General features: G+C 37.2%; 1 protein-coding gene across 3 annotated transcripts in view; it reads right to left on the reverse strand.

Moving 5' to 3' along the window:
* LOC126183501 (protein SET) overlaps positions 1 to 24,469 on the reverse strand; it is a 64,687-nt gene that overhangs the window by 27,108 nt on the left and 13,110 nt on the right. For all 3 annotated transcript variants that reach the window (XM_049925543.1, XM_049925542.1, XM_049925541.1), the window contains exons 4-5: positions 22,818 to 22,987; positions 8,735 to 8,826 (exon numbers count right to left, since the gene is read on the reverse strand). In XM_049925543.1, the coding sequence (XP_049781500.1) occupies positions 8,735 to 8,826; positions 22,818 to 22,987 (262 nt within the window). The remainder of the gene's footprint in view (positions 1 to 8,734; positions 8,827 to 22,817; positions 22,988 to 24,469) is intronic.

The raw sequence follows: 24,469 nt of genomic DNA on the forward strand, positions 1-24,469 counted from the left end.
TACACATAAACCAACATGCACACCGACCAAGAAAATCGTGTGAAACTGCACTCCTCCAACTTGTTGGGAAGGTGAAGAAAGTACTACACTTTCAGGAAATAGCCCTATGCATCTTCTTGGACATTGAAGGGGCTTTTAGCAACACGACCTTTGAATCCATGGTTAAGGCAGCAGAGGTACATGGCTTTGAGACCACCATTTGCAGATGGATTAGGGCCATGCTTAGTGGTAAAAAGTTAGAAGTCAACATTATGCAAGAGAAAATGGTAATCAACACCACCAGACGCTGTCCACAAAGAGGAGTCCTGTCCCCTCTACTGTGGAACCTTGTGGTGAATGAACTCTTTGTAGAATTAAACTCTAGACAGTACTTTTGACAGGGATACGCAGATGATCTTGTCATAGTAATACTTGGCAAATTTTCAAGTACACTCAGAGCTATGGCACAAGGAGCACTGAACATTGTGCAAAATTGGTGCAAGGAACAGGACCTAAGGGTCGGTCCCGAGAAGACTGTTGTGTTACTATTAAGAGGAAGCAGATCCAACACACATATTGGAATCTCAAGCTTCTCGATGAACTCTTATCAGTGAAGGGGATAGTGAAATATCTAGGGATAACCCTGGAAGAGAAACTATTATGTACCCCTCACATAAGGAGTACCTGTACCAAGGTGAAAGGTACTACAATGAGTACTAGGGGAGTTTGTGGTAAAAACTGGGGCTTAAGCCTAAAGAGTATGTACTGGATATACACCACGGTAGTAAGATCTATGATCACTTATGGGGCTACAGTGTGGTGGAAAAAGGCAGAACAGCAGATAGCTGCTAAGCAGCTTTGTTAAGGGATAGGCCTGCTTAGCCATTACAGGCGGAATTAGCAGCACACCCACTGCTGGGATGGAAACCATGCTGGACATGCCCCCATTACACCTATGAGTAAAGATGGAGGCAGCAGCTGGAACACACAGGTTAAAGACTGGCAGAAACTGGAACTCACTGGGGTATCAAGGATCTCTCACTAAAATACTGAGTGAGGCAGACATAGGTATGTTTGGGGAAATGCCAGCTGACTATATAACAACTCCCAGCTGCTTTCAATGTAGTAATTGGAAGTAGAGAGCTCTGGGAGAACAAATTTAGACACCGTACTGGGGACATAGTCCGCTTCACTGACTGTTTGTAAACAGACCAAGGTGTTGGGGCCAGGGTATATGGAGTGCAGCCAAGGCTGGAGAGTGCAATCTCTCTCGGGAAGATGACCAATGTGTTTCAAGCAGAAATATCTGCCATCACCATATGCGAGGAGGAGAATTTGCGGAGGTGCTACAAAGATCACAATATTATCATTTATTCAGACAGCCAAGCAGTCCTGAAAGCACTGGGAGCCTCTGCAACAAGATCAAAGATCGTGGCAGAATGCCACAAAGTCCTTGTGGAGCTCTGGGAAAGCAATAGGGTAAACCTATTGTGGGTCCCTGGTCACTCAGGGATTAGTGATAATGAGCAAGCCGATAGATTAGCCAGGATAGGGACGACGACACCATTTATTGGACTGGAATCTGTCCTGACAATCAACAAGACGATGATAAAAATAAAGATACGAGACTGGACAAGGAGACAGCATGTAGAATATTGGGCTAATGTCCATAAGCAAAAACATGGCAAGGTGATGCCAAAGCCATGTTCTAAGAGAAGCCTCTCAATCCTGGGCTTGAACAGGAGAGAAATGAAACTCATGGTTGGACTATTGACAGGACATGGGAACTTCAAAAGACACCTACATACAATGGGGATAATAGAAGAAGACCCTAAATGCAGGATGTGAGGTGGGAGCGAGGAAACCGCATCATATTTAATCTTCGAATGCAAGGCATTGGAGATTAAAAGGCACGGAATATTCAGGTCAACTAGACCTGAAGAAATTGTGTCTAGAAAAGCACTAGTAAAGGGTCTTCTTGCACTGTTCAAGGGCATTGGTTGGCTTTACTACAGACACAAGGAACGATACCACACAATAAACTCTGTGTCGGTGCGGCAAGCAGCGGGCTTGACCAATGCTGTTTGTGTGTATCCTGATAAAATCAATCAAATCAAATCAAATCAATAGGGGTTGAAGTGGGAATATTCCATGATGTCTCACAACAAATCCAGCATTTTTTTAGTCGACATTGGCAGAGGAAAAAAAATGTGTTGCATTACTTACTGAAAGCCCCTCTTATATATAGGTATATTTAACTCAGTACTTTTTATTAAACTAAAATACTGTGCACTATTTTACCTTAAGATATACAAAGCAAGGCAGGAAAGGAAGAAATATTTTTCATGTTTTGTGAATAGTAACGGCATTACAACCACAGCATGAAATATATCATAGGTGGCTGAGGAAAGGGACTGGATACGCTCTTACTGAAGGAACCATTGTGGCATTTGTATGAAGGAGCTCAAGGATTTCACAAATAACCAAATCGGAATGACTGACTGTGTACGGGGATTTAAGATTCACTTATCATTGGGGACTTTATAATGCAGCATCTAATTTTGTCAAAAATCAGCAAGTATTTTTTCTTAAACGTTTAGACAGCAAATTTAAAAGGTTGCCACTCTATTTGCCTGAAGACTAAACCTCAGTGGTTTTGGGGGAAATATGTAACTGAAGATATAACAACAGAAAAGAACAAATAGTTTAAATTCTCCATAGTCAAAGCTTTTGAACTCTAATATATGCTTCTGCAAAAATTTCAACAGTTTTTCTTTCCAAAATAGTTAATAATATCCCCACATATCCCAGTTAAAAAATGTACTTTTTCCCAGGTGAAAACACACTTTTCCTGTGTTAAGTGACAGTAGGATTTCCAATGATTTTCCCTCAGAACTGTAAAACATATCAATCCATTGAATGGTTAATGTTTTATACACCAGCGCAGAATTTCCCGGCACTTTATGGGAAAAAGTTTTGGAAAGACCTTTGATATGCAGCAACATATATGCTGTATATTTTCATATTACGAAAGAATACATTTGAATTCCACCGAACACAGCACACTACTTTCCGGAGTATTGAAATCGAGATTACAATGCCATTTAGTAAGCCAATCATAGCTCATGTCACACGATCTCGCTAGTCGATGACAGTAGATATTTAGGGCATAGGACATGTGTTGTAGTCAGCCAATAGCAGCAAGATCACTTATGTAGCGCGAACACACAAAGAGGAAAAGTTAATTGTTTATATTAATATACAGAGTGTAGCTACAACAAAGGCTAGGCTTTCACATATAATATGGTCTCAAAGATTAATAAGCTACAAGGAAGCTAAGCTTTCACATGCATGTGGTACAGTTTCGGAAACATCATCACAAGAGTGCACGTAAAATTTAAAATAATGAGATAAATGTCCAGTCATCTGTGCTCAAAATTCTTCGAAGTGGCTGGTCCTCAAAGTGTTAAGTTTTAGACGACAGTCAAACGCTCTGTGATTTAAGAAATTCATCCCACATCCTCACATGTAACATAATTCAACTTGCGTAAAAGGAAATTTACTTCAAAAGTAATGCTTTTCAAACCACTATTCGTAATATTTTCCCAAAGACTGTTTGAAATAGGTTTGTTTCAGCAGTTACCAGAGAGTGCCAGAAAACATGTGTTACTGCACTTGCAAAACTACGATAGCATATGACACTCGTATGTTCATAAGTATAAAGCATGAATATATCTTACATTATGTCAGAAACAGGACATCAGAGGATACTCTAAGAGCATCGTAAGTTTGTAAAACGTACTGAATTGTGTAAATCAGCTTGAAGTGCACATTCGTATGTCCTAATTCACAATGAAAAAGGCCCCAACTTGATATTAAGCTTTTCGGTGCCGTTTCTGGGATGTACATTTTCTTGGAGTACCGGTACTGTACATAGAAGAATCCTGGAGATACTAGAAGTTATCAGATAGATTATATAATGGTAAGACAGAGCTTTAGGAACCAGGTTTTAAATTGTAAAACATTTCCAGGGGCAGATGTGGACTCTGACCACAATCTATTGGTTAAGAACTGTAGATTAAAACTGAACAAACTGCAAAAAGGTGGGAATTTAAGGAGATGGGACCTGGATAAACTGACTAAACCAGAGGTTGTACAGAGTTTCAGGGAGTGCATAAGGGAACAATTGACAGGAATGGGGGAAAGAAATACAGTAGAAGAAGAATGGGTAACTCTGAGGGATGTAGTAGTGAAGGCAGCAGAGGATCAAGTAGGTAAAAAGACAAGGGCTAGTAGAAATCCTTGGGTAACAGAAGAAATATTGAATTTAATTGATGAAAGGAGAAAATATAAAAATGCAGTAAATGAAGCAGGCAAAAAGGAATACAAACGTCTCAAAAATGAGATCGACAGGAAGTGCAAAATGGCTAAGCAGGGATGGCTAGAGGAAAAATGTAAGGATGTAAAGGCATAGCTCACTAGGGGACAGATAGATCCTGCCTACATGAAAATTAAAGAGACCTTTGGAGAAAAGAGAACCACTTGTATGAATATCAAGAGCTCAGATGGAAACCCAGTTCTAAGCAAAGAAGGGAAAGCAGAAAGGTGGAAGGAGTATATGTTGTTGTTGTGGTCTTCAGTCCTGAGACTGGTTTGATGCAGCTCTCCATGCTACTCTATCCTGTGCAAGCTTCTTCATCTCCCAGTACCTACTGCAACCTACATCCTTCTGAATCTGCTTAGTGTATTGATCTCTTGGTCTCCCTCTACGATTTTTACCCTCCACGCTGCCCTCCAATGCTAAATTTGTGATCCCTTGATGCCTCAAAACATGTCCTACCAACCGATCCCTTCTTCTAGTCAAGTTGTGCCACAAACTTCTCTTTTCCCCAATCCTATTCAATACCTCCTCATTAGTTACGTGATCTACCCACCTTATCTTCAGCATTCTTCTGTAGCACCACATTTCGAAAGCTTCTATTCTCTTCTTGTCCATACTAGTTATCGTCCAAAAGGAGTATGTAGAGGGTCTATACAAGGGCAATGTACTTGAGGACAATATTATGGAAATGAAAGAGGATGTAGATGAAGATGGAATGGGAGATACGATACTGCGTGAAGAGTTTGACAGAGCACTGAAAGACCTCAGTCGAAACAAGGCCCAGGGAGTAGACAACATTCCATTAGAACTACTGACGGCCTTGGGAGAGCCAGTCATGACAAAACTCTACCATCTGGTGAGCAAGATGTATGAGACAGGCGAAATGCCCTCACATTTCAAGAAGAATATAATAATTCCAATCCCAAAGAAAGCAGGTGTTGACAGATGTGAAAATTACCGAACTATCAGTTTAATAAGTCACAGCTGCAAAATACTAACACAAATTCTTTACAGATGAATGTAAAGACTGGTATAAGAAGCTGACCTTGGGGGAGATCAGTTTGGAATCCGTAGAAATGTTGGAACACTTGAGACAATACTGACCTTACGACTTATCTTAGAAGAAAGATTAAGGAAAGGCAAACCTACGTTTCTAGCATTTGTGGACTTAGAGGAAGCTTTTGACAATGTTGACTGGAATACTCTCTTTCAAATTCTAAAGGTGGCAGGGGTAAAATACAGGGAGCGAAAGGCTATTTACAATTTGTACAGAAACCAGATGGCAGTTATAAGAGTCGAGGGGTATGAAAGGGAAGCAGCGGTTGGGAAGGGAGTAAGACAGGGTTATAGCCTCTCCCCGATGTTATTCAATCTGTATATTGAGCAAGCAGTAAAGGAAACAAAAGAAAAATTTTGAGTACGCACTAAAATCCATGGAGAAGAAATAAAAACTTTGAGGTTCCCCGATGACATTGTAATTCTGCCAGAGACAGCAAAGAACTTGGAAGAGCAGTTGAATGGAATGGACAGTGTCTTGAAGGGAGGATATAAGATGAACATCAACAAAAGCAAAACAAGGATAATGGAATGTAGTCGAATTAAGTCTGGTGAAGCTGAGGGAATTAGATTAGGAAATGAGAGAATTAAAGTAGTAAATGAGTTTTGCTATTTGGGGAGCAAAATAACTGATGATGTTCGAAGTAGAGAGGATATATAATGTAGACTGGCAATGGCAAGGAAAGTGTTTCTGAAGAAGAGAAATTTGTTAACATCGAGTATAGATTTAAGTGTCAGGAAGCTGTTTCTGAAAGTATTTGTATGGAGTGTAGCCATGTATATAAGTGAAACACGGACTATAAATAGCTTAGACAAAAAGAGAATAGAAGCTTTCGAAATGTGGTGCTACAGAAGAATGCTGAAGATTAGATGGGTAGATCACATAACTAAAGAGGAGGTATTGAATAGAATTGAGGAGAAGAGGAGTTTGTTGCACAACTTGACAAGAAGAAGGAACCTGTTGGTAGGACGTGTTCTGAGGCATCAAGGGATCACAAATTTAGCACTGGAGGGCAGCGTGGAGAGTAAAAATCGTAGAGGGAGACCAAGAGATGAATACACTAAGCAGATTCAGAAGGATGTAGGTTGCAGTAAGTACTGGGAGATGAAGATGCTTGCACGGGATAGAGTAGCATGGAGAGCTGCGTCAAACCAGTCTCAGGACTGAAGACCACCACAACAACAACTATCTCATGTTTGGCTCTTTATAATGGCGTAATGCCATACATCCCAGAAGATGAAAATGTGCACTTGAAATTCAGCGAACAATTGGAACTAGCCAATACTGTGGAATGAAACACTTCGTTTCAAATAAATTGATTGCCTCAGCAGCAAAGATTAATTAAAGCTAAATTTCTTTAGAAAACCTACAAAAATTAACTTCATTGTTCTGCAAAGTGATTAATGTTTGAGTATCAAAAACGCGGAAATAAAATAATATCAGAAAACTGAAACTAATAAAATATTTTTGCCTTCCGGAATTTTATGAATGTATTTTAATTCAAGTGATAGCTCCCAGACACAGAAATCCATTTTGTTCTCATTTGATGTGGAAGCTGTAAATGAAGAAACGAAGAGGAAACAGTGTAATCACTAAACGTAAACACGGGTCACGCAGAGACTACCCCCTCCCCACTACAACTCGGACAACTCTGCGCATACATGAAACTGGCAGCTAGGGCCCGCCAGAAAAATTTTTCTTGTTAGCATCTGGCTGCCTGCTGCTACTGCCGATACAGCTAACAGCCACACTTTGAGTAGCCAAAAGCGGGAGAAGGTACTGCTCATACGTGACCCAGCTGTGCATGGGCCCGCTGGCAACTGCCCAAATTAACCTAATGTAAAACAGTTTTGACATCACGTTCACGTTCATAGACAGTAGTTTATTATCACGAAGTATTGCATGGTCTTTGTCCTAAGGCCTTTGACATATTTTGCTGTTGCCAGACGCTTATGCGTGCACAGTGTTTTGTTGTTTTAAATGGCACATTTCTTCTGTAACTGAAGTTTTATTTTGATTTTTGGCTCTCGTTTATGTTTTATTGCTACAGTATTATTGTCCAGTAGCAGGATACAGTAATATTCTTTTTTGCAGTGTCAGTTCTTACCAGTCAAAATTACAAAAATTTAACTGAGAACTAAAACAATGAAAAATTCTCAGAATTTTGAAAAATTCCAGAGTTTTTCCCGGATCAAAAAATTCTCTGGTTTTTCCCGCATTTTCCGGTTGTCCCGGGGTGTATACACCCTGAATATACAACAAGCTGAACTAGTTCCTTTGCAGATAACATAGCATAATCAATCCAAGCATGTGTACAGCAACACATAATACGGTAAACAATGTTCTTGAAAGTATCAGAAAAGTCATGTTTTTCTGCAAATGATCAGTTTCAAACCGACAACATATTCAGTTCTGCACATCTGGCAGTACTATATCAGTGATAACTGTAACAGATGGTAAGGAAATAATAAACGGAGTGGAAACTTCAGAATTTTTAAGTGTCCGTATTGATGAGAGTCTTAACTGGAGAAAGCACATTTTGGAACTCTTAAAACTAGTTAGTTCAGCCACACTTCACTTTGAATCACTGCAAATATTGGGGAGAGAAATCTATAAGCTGACATATAGTCATAAAAAATAATTTTCTCAGGTCACTCATCTTTAAGAAAGAGCATCTTCACTGCTCAAAAGCAACCTCCTGTAGCACAAAAAGGGGTGCGCAATGCTGGACCTAAAATTTTTCATCACTTAGACAGCAAAGCAGGAAGTTCTCTCACAACTCCTCCTATTCCATACAAGAATTTCTTTTACTGTAATGTGTAAAAGTGATGGGTAGGAACAATTAACTAACATTCATATATCTTCATTCAAAAAATAAAAACAGTTGTAAATTTTTAGCATATAAAATGACTCACTCCAAATCATTACTATTTATAAAAAAAAAAATGATCCGTTGAACAGCTATCAACCATTTAGCTTTTGTATCCAGTTTATGGCCAAGTTTACATTATTTAAAAATGTTTGTAATGAATGAAACTGATCTTATTTACAGTAGTACCTCAACTTTTCCTGTACTGTCAAAAGAAAACACCAGAAAGTTTTATTTTAAACATAAGTTCCAACTAATGCTGATAATTGTAATATTGTCGCAAGAGTAATATTGCAGACCCCAATGAAATTATAAACATTATAATTGTGTAAGGGTGGAACTACTTTCTAAAATGCAAATTCTTAGAATATCAAAATTTAAGTGTTCTTTACCACTGAAAGAGAACAGTCCATTTTAAATGTTAACAAAGCAACACACAAAAAATTACCTGCCATCTTCACCCTCAACACCGTTTTCAACTTCAATATCTGGAACCAAGTAATACTGCAAAGGATTTGGCCACATATCATCCTTTATAACCTGCCAACCAAGAAAGTTCATTTGTATATATATCAGTGCTAGCAATAAAACTACATCACAACCAATAATACACAGAAATCTCCATTTAAAATTTTAGGTGTTTTTTCTAGTGAATTAACCTGTAATTTCTGTTCGGTTTCCAGGAGTTTGTTAATTGATTTTCCATATTGAACATATAGTTACCAATTTTGATGTTTTAGTGAACGCTGAAAACTGTATATACATGAAAAATTAAGCTAGAGTGAGCATTATAAAAGTGATTTTAAGGGGAGGTAGGATGCCACATGGGCAGCAAAATTTTCCAAATCTATTAACTATAAAATTTGAGTTTTTTCTGAACATGAAGTTTAAACTGCAACAGCTCATTCAATTTTTCATAAATTAAATCAATTCTAGAGTCTCTTTCACTTTTAAGTATGGTTTGTATGCTGTCCAAAAATCATTGAAGAATCTCTTACTTATGCAGAAAAATGTACCTATAGCAACAAATGCAGCCAATAGTAAGTCAAAACATGGTGAAATTTCACATGTAAAAAAAAAAAAAATAAATAAATAATTGTTATGTTTCCGAACTTCCACTGCTATGAGTGTGAATCCTGAATCCTTCCTTATATGAATTTATTTGTAAAAGTATAGACAGTGGAAATTAAAATGTCCTGTGGTGCCCCTCTTGCTCCAAGTCAGCCCGTTTGACGTCCTACCCCCTCTTAAGAGCAATTAAAACAGAATAATATAAATGAAGCACAAATACTCAGATGATTAATGAAAACTTTGAAAGCTTGTAACTTTAATCAACTGAGAGTTTAGAAGCACCTCAGTGCACATATGAGATCTCACCTATTAAGATGATGATACCATTGACGAACGGAAAAATTTGACACGTATTTTCTTCAGTTGTGGAAAGGAAAAAAGATCCATTTTAAAATTGGAAATTTATGGTAAGGACAATGGGACCAAACTGCTGAGGTAATCGGCCCCTAGGCTTACACACTAATTAAACTACCAATGAAAATATTAACACAGCACAAAACCCCATCAGCACACTAACAGATAATTTGGGATGTCTTTATAATAAAATGAACAACAGACTGAATTAAATATCTTAAAAATCCTGTATTTACTCTATGACACGTTATCCTAAGAAAAATCAAAAACATTACGAAAAAGTTACGGACATAATTACAGATTCCTGTAAGAGCATGTTTGACATCCCTTGATGTAAGTAATCTGTAGACTGAAGTGCCAAAACAAGAAGCATTTAATAATAGCACACACAACTTTCTCCACAATAATAAATTAAGCACAGAAAAAAATACTGAACAGAATACACCAACAGAAAGTAAGGTTCAAAATCCACAATGGTTTGGCAGCAATTACTGCAAACATTACCATCAAACACATCAAGACAATATATTTGTTTTGTAAATAAAACCACCTTTTCTTGGTACACTGTAATTTATTCCTCCCAGGCACATTTCACCTTTTTGCTATACTCTAAGACATCTTCTGTGGGACCTAGAACAATACAGTCTCATTTTGATGTGTGTTAATATAGAGTATCAAAAAGTTCACAACGCATTTTTTTATGTAAATAAGTAATTACAGTCTGTTGGCATCTGCGTTCCCTCTCGTCTAGTCTGGAGGTCGCGCCACCACTTTATTTCCAAAACATACGCATATTTTTATATTCCGAACTGTTTCTTCACACTGTTCACCATGTTTACCTTTATTTTTGTGGCGGTAACATGGTGAACAGCGAAAAATTCGTCCAGAATATAAGAATGTGCTTATGTTTCAGAAATGAAGTAGTAGTGGAACCTCCAGACCAGATGAGAGGAAACAAAAATGCCAACAAACTGTAAGTAATTACTTAATTACATAAAAAAACCGATGTGAGCCGTTTGATAATGTAAAAATAACACATTTCAAAATAAAACTATCATTCTATATCCCACTGAAGGTGCCTTCGAGTAGAAAAATGAAAAATAATTAATTAAATAAAATGTTATAGTCCTGAAAGAAAAGGTGATTTTATTTATAAAACAAATAGTTTCGCACTTCCTGCAGAGAATGACTACACAAATGAACTCGACATAGAGACAATATTAGTATGTAGGAAAATGAATATTACATTACAAACTATATGCTAGTGGCAACAGCAATGGTTTTATGAGGGTGATTACACAATTATTTTAGAGCAAAGCAATATGAATTTGAAAATTAAATTTATTGTGAAGCACGAGGAATTTCAGTCCTGAACTTTTCTGATGGTGAGACGTAAAGGAACTCAAACTACATAAAAACTGAAATGAAAAGAAAACACAATATCTAGAATGAAGTGTCAAAGGCCAATGTAATGAATGTATTCAAAATGTGCTGAAGGAAATTGAAGCTGGAATTTGGAAAAATAAAAGTCCAACTGCAGTAATTCCCCAATTGAACAAACCCACTTTTATAGAAGTCCCGCATTTATCGAATATTTCTGTCGGTCCCAGCAAAACTCTAATAACATTATTCCACCCTGCTTTAATTAAAAACATAATGTGAAACACTCTGCAGATTAAAATCCAGTTTTTACACAACTGATAACATGTCCGAGTGTTTCTGATTTCTTTCAGTTTCACACATCTTTTGTATGTGTAACAGCAGTGTATGGTAATTGATTCTTTTGGTTGATACATATCTAGAGTCATCGAGGGGAGATCGGGGGGGGGGGGGGGGGGGACACAATTTCCGCCTTGCCTACAATGCTAACCTAGTCAAATGAACTGACATCACAGTTACTGTGTTACGAAGTGTGAGACACAGAGTGTTGTCATTTTACTGTTGAATTTATCAGTTGCACTTATGTGGAGTTATGGCCTGCGAACACAGATAGCTTATGATTCATCAAAAGCTGACGATCATCCACGACATTGAAGACAATTGCAACATAAAACTTTTTTTGACATTGTGAAGAAGTGTTTGGCACTGTCTTCATTGTGAGGCACTCTCAAAAACAAGAAAGTGTTATTAAATGTTGGAGCTAGAGATTCCTCTGCAACAGGAAGAACATTCAGATGTCAACATTTAGCAATACAGGAACAATTCTTTTAAAAAGATCACAAAGAATGAAGTTGCAGCATTCCTATAAGTGGAAACACATAGCAACAGAACAATCAGGAAATTGCCCAGTATGTCAAATGGATGGTTGGATAGTTTTTAAGGGGTGGGGGGGGGGGGGGGGTTCAGTCTCTGACTTCAGAGTGTAAGTGGAGAGAGTGGACATAGAAAGTGCAAATCATTGGAAGAAATTATTAATACACTATTACGGGCCCACAGCATTTATAACACAGATGAAACTGGCATCTTTCACAATTTATTAGGTTGCTGAATACGTCCATATTATTTCTGCTTTGCACATCTGTATTCCAGTTATTATGGGTTTATTTGTCAATTGCCATTTTTTATTTGTAGTTCACTGTTGCTATTTTAGTTTACATACTGCCATTTTGACATTTGGTGAAACTGAGTACATTTGTGGATCTTAGAAAATGAAGTACAAAGTGGAGAAATTTGAACTTTTCCAACATGTTCTCCTGTTTATGTTCAGTACCAGGTGACAGCAGCAGAGGCAACCAGAAACATTTGCGCTGTGTATTGGGATAATGCCACTAGGCAGGACACAGCAAGCAAATGGTTTTCTCATTTTAAAGAGGATCATTTTGACATTAGTGACTGTCCACATTGAGGAAGACCTTCACAATTTGATGAGCATCATTCGAACACATTAATCCACAATGATCCACATCAGTATACTCAAGAACTGGCAAATGTGATGAACTGTGATCATTCCATCATCGTGCAAAACCACACAAATCTGCGGGTGGAAATATGTGCATCTGTTTGCTTGTCATCAATTAGCTCATGAACAACACTGCTCATTTCTGTCCCGCATTGTTACTGGTGGTGAGAAATGGTGTCTTTACATTAACATTAGGAACAGAAATGAATGGCTGAGCCCAAATAAAGCAGCAACTCCCCATACAAAGACATGCACGTGCACACAAAAGATAATGTTATGCATCTGATGAAAGAACGACAGTGTGGTGTACTACGAATTGCTTCCCTGAGGTGTAAAAAACACTGCCGACTTTTATAGCCGGCAACTGAGATATCTTGCAAACACAATCCAAAAACGATGACCAGGAAGACACTGAAGTGACACTACTCCATGGTAACACCTGCCTGCATTCTGCTAGACTGACAAAAAAACACCATACAGGAGTTGGTTTGGGAAGTTATTCCACACCCACCTTCTCCCCGTATCTTGCGCCTTGTTTTTTCACCTTTTCCACTCTACCTAAAAACCTTCAAAGACCTTCCTTTCCGTATGAAAACGTACTCCGAACATGGCTCGACGAGTTCTTCACCTCAAAACCATTACATTTCTACAGTTGGGGAATTGAAAAGTACCCCAGCATTGGCACACTGTTGTAAATAGTGAAGGAGAATTTATTACCGATGACTAAGATCTACGTTGTGTGTAGCTGTTGTGTTTAATAAACATATGGCAAAACACTACAAACTTATGGACCAACCTAATACCTACTGCAAAAATGTATTCTGTTAAGGGAGAAAAATGCTGTGGTATTTAAAAAAGCAAAGAATGAATGACTACTATATTGTGGGTAAATAGTGATGGAAGTGAGAAATTGCCTCCACTGATGCAGGGAACTTTAAATCTCTTATGTTTTAAAAATATAGGAACACTACCTTATACTTATTAGTACAACAGCAATGCCTAGAAGACATCTGATATCTTCACAAGATTTTTCACGCATTTAAATGCTAAGATGGGTGCAGCAGGCAGGAAAAATAGTGCTTATTATCAACCGATGCCCTGCACAGCCAAAGGAAACACCATTTCTGAGGAATGTAAACAACACCTCTACCAAACTGCACACCTATCTGCAGTTCTGGACCTGGGCATAAAACTCTCTCTTACATACAGAAACAGAGCAGCAGTTGTCTCGAAGTCAATTACATAGCTTGAGAGGAGGAAGTGATGAGACTCGACATTCTACACACTATGCATATGTTTGTTGCTTCCTGGAATAGTGCATACCAACATATTTTGGTAAATTTTTTCACAAAGGCTGGTTGTGGTACATCAGCTGCTGTTGAAGTTGGTGTTGTTCCAGAAGAAGAATGGGCTAGCATCACAAATGTTTCTGAAAATGTGACAATCCAGGGCTTTTTTTCTTATGATGATTACATTCTGACATCCACAATAAAGATGAATGACAGAAATTGTAGTGGAAGAACACAGAGAGTTGATAATGATGAAGGAGGAGGTGGCTGTTTTTGTAACTGCTGTGCAAGAAACTGACACTGTCAGGAACTACTATTCCTCTTTTAACCCTTTCGCTGCTGCCTGATGTGTACACACATCCTCCTACGCCATTCCCTAAGTGTTGTGAACATGTTTATGTGCGCATTTTCCTAGTGCTATGGACATCTGAATGTGTTCTGAGCCACTGACCTCTTACTGCTGCAGACAAGTTACTTCCATACCTAGGTGAATAAAAAAGTTCTGAGTACTTATCACACAACATCTATGTCTCCTTACATGCAGTCTTCAATCACTTATGCGCTATGATGATTGTTATGACCAAATCATTCACAATGTGAAAAGATGTGATTGGGCACATCGCATGCGACTGTCCTTCAGATATAAAACCCTATACTGTAGTACAAATCAAGATACCCATCTACTCTCAATTTTAAATAAAATTTTGATATATCTAACAATTTGTAACTATAGCATATAACGAAAAGTAATTCAGTTCTTTACCGAGTAACAATATCAGAAAGTAAGGTGTGCGAAAATCAAGTATTTTCCTCTAATAATTTAAACAAAAATTGGATAGGTGTTTCATATTGGCCAGAACACCATCTCTCAGCAAAGGCACCAGCATGAGGCGAGCAGTACAGACATAACAAACCCGCCTCGGCACGGAATGTGAAGAACACATCTGTAGCAGCGAAAGAGTTAATGTGAGTGAGTCAATTCTAAGAAACGTCAAAAAACTGGAGTGACACTTTCAGTCAAGATAATACACAGGAAGGACAGAACAAATAAATAACAGGAAACAATTATGGTGGTGACTAAGAAAAGCGCATCACACTGTGAATGATTTCAAGACAGTTGTGCTTGTACAATCAAGTGGTTAAGCATGTCATCTTGAAATATCACAATAAAAACTCAAGATAAGCTGACTGAATTGCTCTCTCTCCTAGGTGCAATAATACTGTACTCAAGTAATACTGTACTTAAATCTGTAGCCGATTACTGGCGAGTTTGTAATTAAATATGATTCTGAGTCACTCCTTCCACCTAACTAGGAAAACCCACCAATTAAGGAAAACTCTAGAGATGGAAGAAATATTTGGGTCCTCAGCGAGTCACTGAAAAGGAGTTTTACTGTAGCATTCTTAATGAACAAGAGGAGTATAATCATTTTTTTCAGTTCTCCCGTTAAATCACAGGCAATTTTTCTTGCATACCTAGTCACAGAGCCATTCTTGAACATTTATGCTTTTCTAGGCACTTGTGACTGGAGTATATTGATTATTCATTATCACGTGTTGGTTGCTAAACATGCCGAGCATCTGGCATGAAGCTGTTGCAGGTGAAAGAAACAGTAACTCATACTCTACAGTCAAGTTTTTATCTAAAACTAGTAGAATGTCTTGTACGGAAACAAATATTTTGGGGGAAAAAATACCTGGTTGTTAATTTTAATTATGAGCTACGTCAAAAACTAAGAAGCTAATTTTCTTAAACTGAAGCCAATGATCTGTAAATGGTCAGCATTTAGTCTTTCAAACTAACAAGTCATGCAGAAGTGGCCCGTAACTTTATTTTGTCCACATTATTTTAACAAAAATTATAGAACATGGAATTAATTAATATAACAGGCTCTACCTTTAAATGCAATGCTTCTAGTTCTGCAGTTATTTTATCAATGTGCTGTAAGTAATGAACTGAATATACCATTTCACTTACATAAACATTAGAAAGGTGCTGCTCATATGTGTAGGAGTGTCTACATACACCAGCCTATACTGTGCAAGTTTAGCTGCCAACTGAAGGGTCTATCTCTACTAATATTTATTATCGCATCTGATGGATTTTGTATGTAACTTGTGGATCACAAGGAAGTCTATCACTGTCTTTTTATGGCGATTATATTCCAAACTTTTATCCACCCTAAAACAACATGTGTTTCTCTTATATGTTCTACGATAAATAGTTGCAAATTAAAATGACTAAGTAGTGCCACACAATTTCTCTCGTTCTTTTAGACTGCTTGAACACGTCAGGTCGAAATCAATAATAGCAGTGGACAATACATTGTAATTTATGTATTCGATGTTACCAAATCTGTATTTTTCAAAAATACTTTTCTTGTTATTCCCAATATGTATTTTATATCCCCTTTACTACCGTCATCGCTAGTTATTTATCGTTTGCTTTCTTTACTGTTTGCTCAATGTGCCATATTGAAGAACACTGGTGACAGACTACAAAACTCTCACTCCTTCCTCAACTACTGCCTCCCTTTCTAGTCTTTCAACTCTTAAAACTGCAGTCCAGTTTCCATACAAGTTGTATGGTGACCTTTCCCTCCCTGTAGTTTTCCCCCGGTAACTTCAGAATTTCAAATTGCGTATTCCAGTTAACAGCGTCTAAAGCTTTTTAATAATCTAATAATGCTATAAATGAAGTGAAACTATATAGTTCCAGAGACCATGACAAGCTTCAAACATCTATAATGTATATATGCAGACTAAAGCAACGAATGAAAATTTGTACCAAGGCCGGGATTCAATCCTGGGTCTCACACTCACATGAGAGATGCACTAACCACTATGCCACCCTTCCACAGAGGCTTTGCACAACTGCACATACTACAATAGCGTGCCTCCCTCCTCTATCCAAATTCCCATTCACCCCTCAAGCCCACTTTGTTATGCCCCTAAACGCTTTACATAATTGCAGAGGCTCTCCAACTGTACTGAAATAGCACCTCAGTATCGAATGAAATGGGGCTCCTGCCTGAAACCCACGTACAGGTGCTTTAATCAAATGAAACTATATGGCTCCCTGGACCTTTTCATTCACTGTTGCAGTTTGCATATAAACATTATAAATGAAGGTTTGCTTTTTTAAAATCTCTCCCCTAAGAGAAGTTGTACAGTCCGTATTGCCTTGTGTTCCTTCATTTCTCTGGAACACAAACAGGTCTTCCCTGAGGTTGGCATCTGCCAGTCTTCTGTAAGTAACACCTGTTAGCCACTGCCTTCCATGGAACTTTGATTATTACATACTTCTTGATCTCTCTCTTATCTTCCATACTAGGTGGAACAGTTTTGTCATGGTCAGTCCTCCAGAAGATCCTAAAAATTCTAAGAAAATCTTATGAATGATGAAATTACATCTTCCATTGCTGTAGCAAATTCTTCACACAATATCATTTCTCCCTTCACATTTTTATCTACTCCCTCTTCCCTTCCCATAGTTTAGTCTTCAAGTTTGATTCCTTAGTATAGCTCTTCTATACACTCCTATCTTTCAACTTTCCTTTCTTTACTTTGCACTGGGTTGCCACACTGGGTTGTCACCTGGATTCTATCATTTTCATTTATTTGTTTAATTTTCCTTTATGTGGCATCAGTCTATCCTATGGTCACGCATGCTTCAACAGCTTTGCATTTCTTCTCTAGCCAGTCATGGTTTGCCATTCTGCACGTTCTGTCAACCTGATTTTTCAGATGTTTGTTTTCGTTTTTGGCTGCATCATTTGTTGCTTCTTTATATAGACTCATTTTGTCAATCATGTTCAATACCTCATGTTATCAAAGGCTTTCTGCTAGGCCTGCTCTTTTTGCTTATTCGACTATCTGCTAACTTCACTGTATCATCTCTCAAAGCTACCATCTCATCTAATATTTTATTTCTTTCCCTGTATCAGTCATCACACATGTTCACTTTTAAACTTTCAACATCTACTTCAGTTTCTCCTAGTACCAACTCCTTAATTTCCAACCTTCCTGCAATTTCTTCAGCTTTAATCTGCTGTCCATAATTCACCCCTGCCTCTCAAAACAATGACAAGTATGAGTCTGAAAGTACAGAGGATCACTTCTGTATGATATTTTTCAGAAAGACAAGTGCAGTTTCTCTATTAACAGTGTACATAGCACCCGTGTAGAGAACAGATTGAAAATATCACAAAATAAATCAAATTGGTTGAAGTCAGTCCTCTGGATAAGATCCATTATGAAGTGTATCAGTGAATATTCATTCCCTTTCAGAGGACACTTGTGTTCACTATATTTACTGTTTCATGTTACATACATAGCGAAGCAGTATTCCTTAATCTGTATAAAAAGATGTAGCATGTCATTAGTGCTACTAGTTTCACAAAATTTGTGCACTGTAATGAATATAAAGATCCTTCTCCCTCCTTTCACTTAGTTAAAGACATGAAACTCTTAAATTTTATGTATATAATTTGATCACTCAACATTTGATTACTGAATTTCACTAACCACTTGTCTCTGACATTACACATACGATCTTCGGTTCAGAGTACCCGGCACAGTCTTAAGATATTTGGTTGTCAAATGTCACACATGCTGCATACACAGTGATAACTAAGAGCACAGTATTGACATGAATTTGATACAAACTATTACAATATAAGTAATGTGTGTGTGATATGATGAGTGAATGCTTAAATACTTGGTTGGGATAATGTTCTTGTTTTTATGAAAGTGCTATGTCCTTTTATATAGATTACGAGGAAATCTGTTCTATTACACATATAATACTTGATAAGTAAATATGATTGGTGCAAGGGCAATAACCTCCTCCAACAGGAATGAATATGTAACAGGAATGAATATGTAACAGCATACTTCATAGAGAGGTAGGAAGTGATCACACTTTAAAAAGAAAGAAAGAGAAAGGGAGAAGCAATATTTGAGAACAATGTATACCTGAAATATTTCTTTATTTTAATTTTTGGCAATTGTATTTTGTTGCAGCACAACAGCAAAAGCCATGATCAAGGACGAATTATCAGCACTCCAGAAGATAGCAGTTATTTTTTTAAAAACAAATCCTTCCTACTTGCATACATTTGAAATTTTATTAACAAATTAAAAATGTATATAACAACTGATTTCATTATAGAATTAAATAGTGTACAAAAGAGTGCTGGTAGCACTTGCATTTGACAGACTGTAACCTTCATTCCATTTACTGCTTTAGATTTTTCTCTATCACCTGTTATGTACCAATAGCTTTATCTGTCTTTCCCTAATGTAATTTTAATTCTGACTCCTAATTCCAGATTTTAGCACTGAATGAGTCCTATGCCATCAAGTTTCAGGAAGATTCTATCACAGACTTCAGAAGCGAGAATAAATTTTGTATTGGAAATTTGTGTACAACGCTCGGTTACCTTGTATATATACAACAAACATGAGCTGGATGTAACTTTACTGTAAGCTTTCTCTCTTGACCATGTCTTTAAGAAAGGCTGCTTCAATACACACATGCTTTAACATTCAAGTATACTCCCAGAAACAAAGCATTTTTTGTTCTCCATTATTCACTTATATACAACATTTGAAGGTGGGGTCGCACTATCTTTCAGTCAGGCAGTAAGCAATACTTCATTACCAACTAACTCTGAACCAAAGATTAATTTTTATATAGATTAGTGTTCTTTTTTTATTAGATCCCTGCAAGACTGTGTATTTTCTTTTGTAGAAAATTCATCATACACAACACAAAGAACTAACAGCTAGTCATAGAGCTGATTTGTACAGATGTGCATAAACACAATGTGTGATTAACCAGTTTCTATCTAGAGATGCATTTGAATACGAGCACTTTGCTACAAAGATCCCAATCTCTGCTGTTGCCAACACCATGCCCCTCACCCTCCAGTATAATCACTACGCAATATAAATCTGAAACACAGTGGGGCCAAATAGTCACCACTAACTAAATACGGGCATGGGAAATGGGCAGGCAACTGTCACCATAAAAAGTAGAATACAGCCTGGGGTATCATATAACTGATTATCATTCAAACTAAAATTGATTATATGTAGCTTTTTATTATCACATATGATGGCTTCTCCAACCTGGTGGATAGGAAATGCAGCAACGGGATTTCTTTCTCTCGCATCAAATTATTTCACTACAAAGACTTGTAAAACAATTAACACTGAAATTTTCTGTTAAAGAGTCCACTCATTCATTCCCATCAGTGGCTACATGGACTTCAACAGGAGAGGCATGTCTCACTGGCTCAGACACTTTCAGTGCAGACAATACCCCAAATGTGTTCAAAACACATGTATAAAGACACCTGCAACAATGGTCTTTCAATTACAGTACTGCTTAACACACACCTCACCACCACACAGTTCCTCGATCTTGATCATACAAATGGCAAAGTGAAGAAATTTCAACTAATTACAGATATTTTGAAAAATCTATAAAGAAAGGGTAAAATAAAGCCTTGAAATTGCCCAGTGAATTGTGAAACTACATACATATTAAATCAAAAAGTGGAATGTTTGACCCTGTTGGCTTGGCAGCTTCACCAAGAAAATGTTCTCTAAATGCAGTTAGTTTATTTATGAATCTTCCCACCCACTTTCAGCACTCTCATAGCTGGTTGTATAACTCTTCACATATGAGCAGCTAACATTTGGATGTTACTACCATGATTTTCTAAAGAGACAAATGTGCCACACTGACTCAGATCAGTTTTCAGCAGCAGGCAACATGTCGTATCAGTATTAGACACAGAGGTCCCTAACTATTACCTTCCTTCCTTAGCAGGTGCAGTTGCTGAACAGAAAACTCTTGTTTTCCTCAGATAGTTGCAGTGAGAAACACCTCTACTTTTTGAAACCAACACTAACAGTAAATAATGAGATATCCTTAACTAATGTTAAATGATGTTGAAGTTTTTAGTAAGCACTGACATACTGTCTCATAAGATAAAAAAAAAACTGTTTATTATACTTAGCAAATTATTTCACTGGAGACCGCAATGTCTCAGAGTGCTTAGCATTATGAAGATGCATAAAAAATGTTTACAAAAAGCATACTGCATTTCTCTTCTTTTACTCAGACTACTTTGAATATGTGTGTGTGTGTGTGTGTGTGTGTGTGTGTGTGTGTGTGTGTGTGTGTGTGTGAGAGAGAGAGAGAGAGAGAGAGAGAGAGAGAGAGATTAAACATTGTAGAGATGACTATTAAAAACAATACAAAATACATAATCTTTTAATAACACACAGTATTTGTTTTTATATATTTTGCAAGAGTATTTACAAGTGGTTTTAATATTGTTTTATTAGACTTGGGAGTTGACATCAAAAACTGCAACTACTACACAATAATAAATTGATAATTGAATAGCAGAACCAACTGACCAAGGTAATCAGTTATTGAGAACCTGCTTTCATTATAAATCACAGCTACTGCTACATCATCAGTCAATATTTTAAGCATAACAGTGTGTGTCCAGGCAGAAAATGAAAGTCACAGGTTCTTTATAATTATCCAACAAAAACAACAAACCTGTGTCACTATTGTGAAATAGCAAAGTACTGCATACAGAATAATTAATTCTAATGGCCTGTCACAGCACTTGCTAAGCTGCTGTCATGCTATACATAAGTTGTTATAACACAGTTCCATAATTCCACTGAAAGAGTTGCTGAACAGAATTTTGATCCTTCACCACATGGTGAATGATAATAGCTAAAATTTTAAGCTGGCAACATTTCTCTAGAGATACCATAATCAGTCTTGATCACAAACTTTTATTACTAATTTGCAATCAAGACATTTCAAATTACCTAATCACATCACTGCTTGTTCCAATAATGTTTTCAAAAATTACCTCTCTAATGGCCTACAGCAATCAGAGGAGTGATAGCGAAGATACAGCAACTTTCCAAAGACAATCCATATTAACTGTTCTACAGTCTGCTAGCTGTGGAAGAAATTCAAGCTACAGCAAAATCTCTCAGTGACTGGTGTGAATGGATGAATGTGGATGCATTATACACAGATAAAAAAGTGCTGCAGTACATCACCACCAATGCACTCTTTCATCTCTTTTCATCACTTACACATCCCAACTGTTTCAGTTTCTCTCCACTGGCAACCACGAATGCTGTGGCATGTTCTGCATAGGAATTCTCTCTACCCCCTCACCCCCACCTTAAACAATTTATGGGCATGAAATACTATTTGTTTTGTTTACTGTGAAACAAACATCATGTTTCCTTCAAGATAGGTAGGGGTAGCATCTTGAATTGGACTATGATAGTACATAGTACCCACAGTAATGAGAAACAGCTCCGCAAGATCACTAATTTGATACTGGGAGGGGGGGGGGGGGGGGAGGAGGCAGGGTGGCAATGCCCAGCAGGTGAAAAACTGAAAGAGTTATAATGGGATCTATAATAAGGAGGAAGCTGGCTACAGTAGCACCAACATGATATAAAGTGAACAACGTGCTTCAGAAGATGAATCCTGTACGATACACAATGTGCATATTTAGATTTTTTTTTAAATGGAAAAGAGTGTATTCATTTGTGTCTACACTCTGGCATGTCATGTCACATACTTCAGTTTCTGTATGGTTCTTTCCAGATAAAAATTACGAGACACAACAGAAGACTACTGAGAGTCTGAACACACAAAATACAATAATTACATCACTGGGGAGGCAATATTTAGTCTTCCTTTACATGATTGTGCAAAAGATTTTTCCAGCTAGTAAGTGTGCTACTAAGAAAATCTAAAAATCAGAAGAAAACATTTTTCAATACATTGATTTTTAAATGTTCTCTAATTATTGTCAAGGCTATTACTTCTGCCACACTATGCAACTACAATTTACCTCCGCAATGTCATCAGCAGCTGGATCTCCATGATCTATGAACCAATGGAAAAACGTTTTCTGATCAAGATCTCTTTTCCTTCCTTTGGCTGCAGTCTTCTCTTTTGCTTTCTTTGTTAAGTCATGGCCATCTTTCCACCTAATCTGAGTACTCTGTGATGCTGGATCCCCTGAAAATGGCAATATATTGTCAACATCTTAAAAATTACATGCTAATAGCTGTTCTTTCTGGTTAGGCCAAAACAGTTCTGCCATGCAGTGACTACAAGGTATCTACCAATGAAAGGCAGTTTATAGTTTTCATTTCTGCTCTCTAAATGTAGTGCAGACAGCAAACTATCACAGTTCGCTGCTATACAAAGTAAATGACTGGTTGCACTACAGTAATTACTGGCCAAATTTAAGAAGTATATCAGTATTTGTATTGTATTTATTGGTCCTGTTGTCTACAAAGCAGTTTATTCATAAGGCATTGTACAAGTCAAATTATAAGTATACAGCTAGAAGTCATTTCTAGGCACACTTATTTAAGGTCACAATAATACACTTTGTACGTAGGTATCTGTGTAACACACTTCATAAATTTAAATATTCTTCAATGGAGTAAAACCAGTGATGCTGTAAATATGACTTAAGAGATTTTCCAAAGGTACTGACCTAAGTAATAGCTTTTATGTCTTCAGGAAGTTTGTTAGAAAGCTTAACTCCCATATGAAAAGTACCTTTTTGGCATACAGCTGTGCTGATTTGGGTTAAATGTAAGTGTCTGTTTTGTCTGGTAGAGTGATCATGTATATTGCAGTTTTTTTTCCAGTCTGAAGTCTTTACCTATTACATTTATTTTAAAGAATAAAAGGGTTTCCATAATGTACACACATGCTAATGGAGGAATGCCAGAGTTTTTAAACAGAGGTTTCCAAGAATTTCTAAGCTTGCACCCAAACAAGATTCTAATGGCCTTTTTTGTAATTTAAAAGTGCTTTTAGCTGTTTTAGTTTCCCTACAAACTTACCCCATATACAAGATGAGAATGAAAGTAGGCATGATATAAATTTATTAATGTTTTATCACTACAGCATGACTTCAGTGAGCAAAGAAGGTAAAATGTTTTGCTCAGTTCTGCATTGGGATATTCAACATGCTTATCCCCTTTTACATTGCTCAGCAGCCAAAGTTCTAATAATTTGGTTTCAGTACTGTTCCCAACTGGTTCGTTATCGATAGAGACCAATGGGATAAACATGTCCTTGTTAGGAGCATTGTGGAATTTTAGTGCAATGTTTCTTTTAATGTTTAATACAAGCTGATTATTCTGTGCCCAGCTGCTAAGTTGTATTGTGACCATTTTTACAGACTGCTGTAACTGTTCATTGCTGTCTCCTTTTAGCAGAATTGTGGTGTCATCTGCAAATATGATTGTTTTACGTGCATCAACATTTAAGTTTAGATCATTTATGTACAGAAGGACCAGAGGGAGTACCATTACTAATCCTTGGGTACACCACATTTAATTTGTTTATAGTCAGATAAGCGTTATATTTGTTGCACTGTTCTGCTGATTCAAAACATGTTCTTGACATTCTCAATTGTTTAAAATCACTTGCATGCATGCTGCATATCTAAGGGTAGTCACTTTATGCAGATTATGTGGT

Source organism: Schistocerca cancellata, chromosome 4 (assembly GCF_023864275.1).
Source record: "Schistocerca cancellata isolate TAMUIC-IGC-003103 chromosome 4, iqSchCanc2.1, whole genome shotgun sequence".
NCBI lineage: Eukaryota > Metazoa > Arthropoda > Insecta > Orthoptera > Acrididae > Schistocerca > Schistocerca cancellata.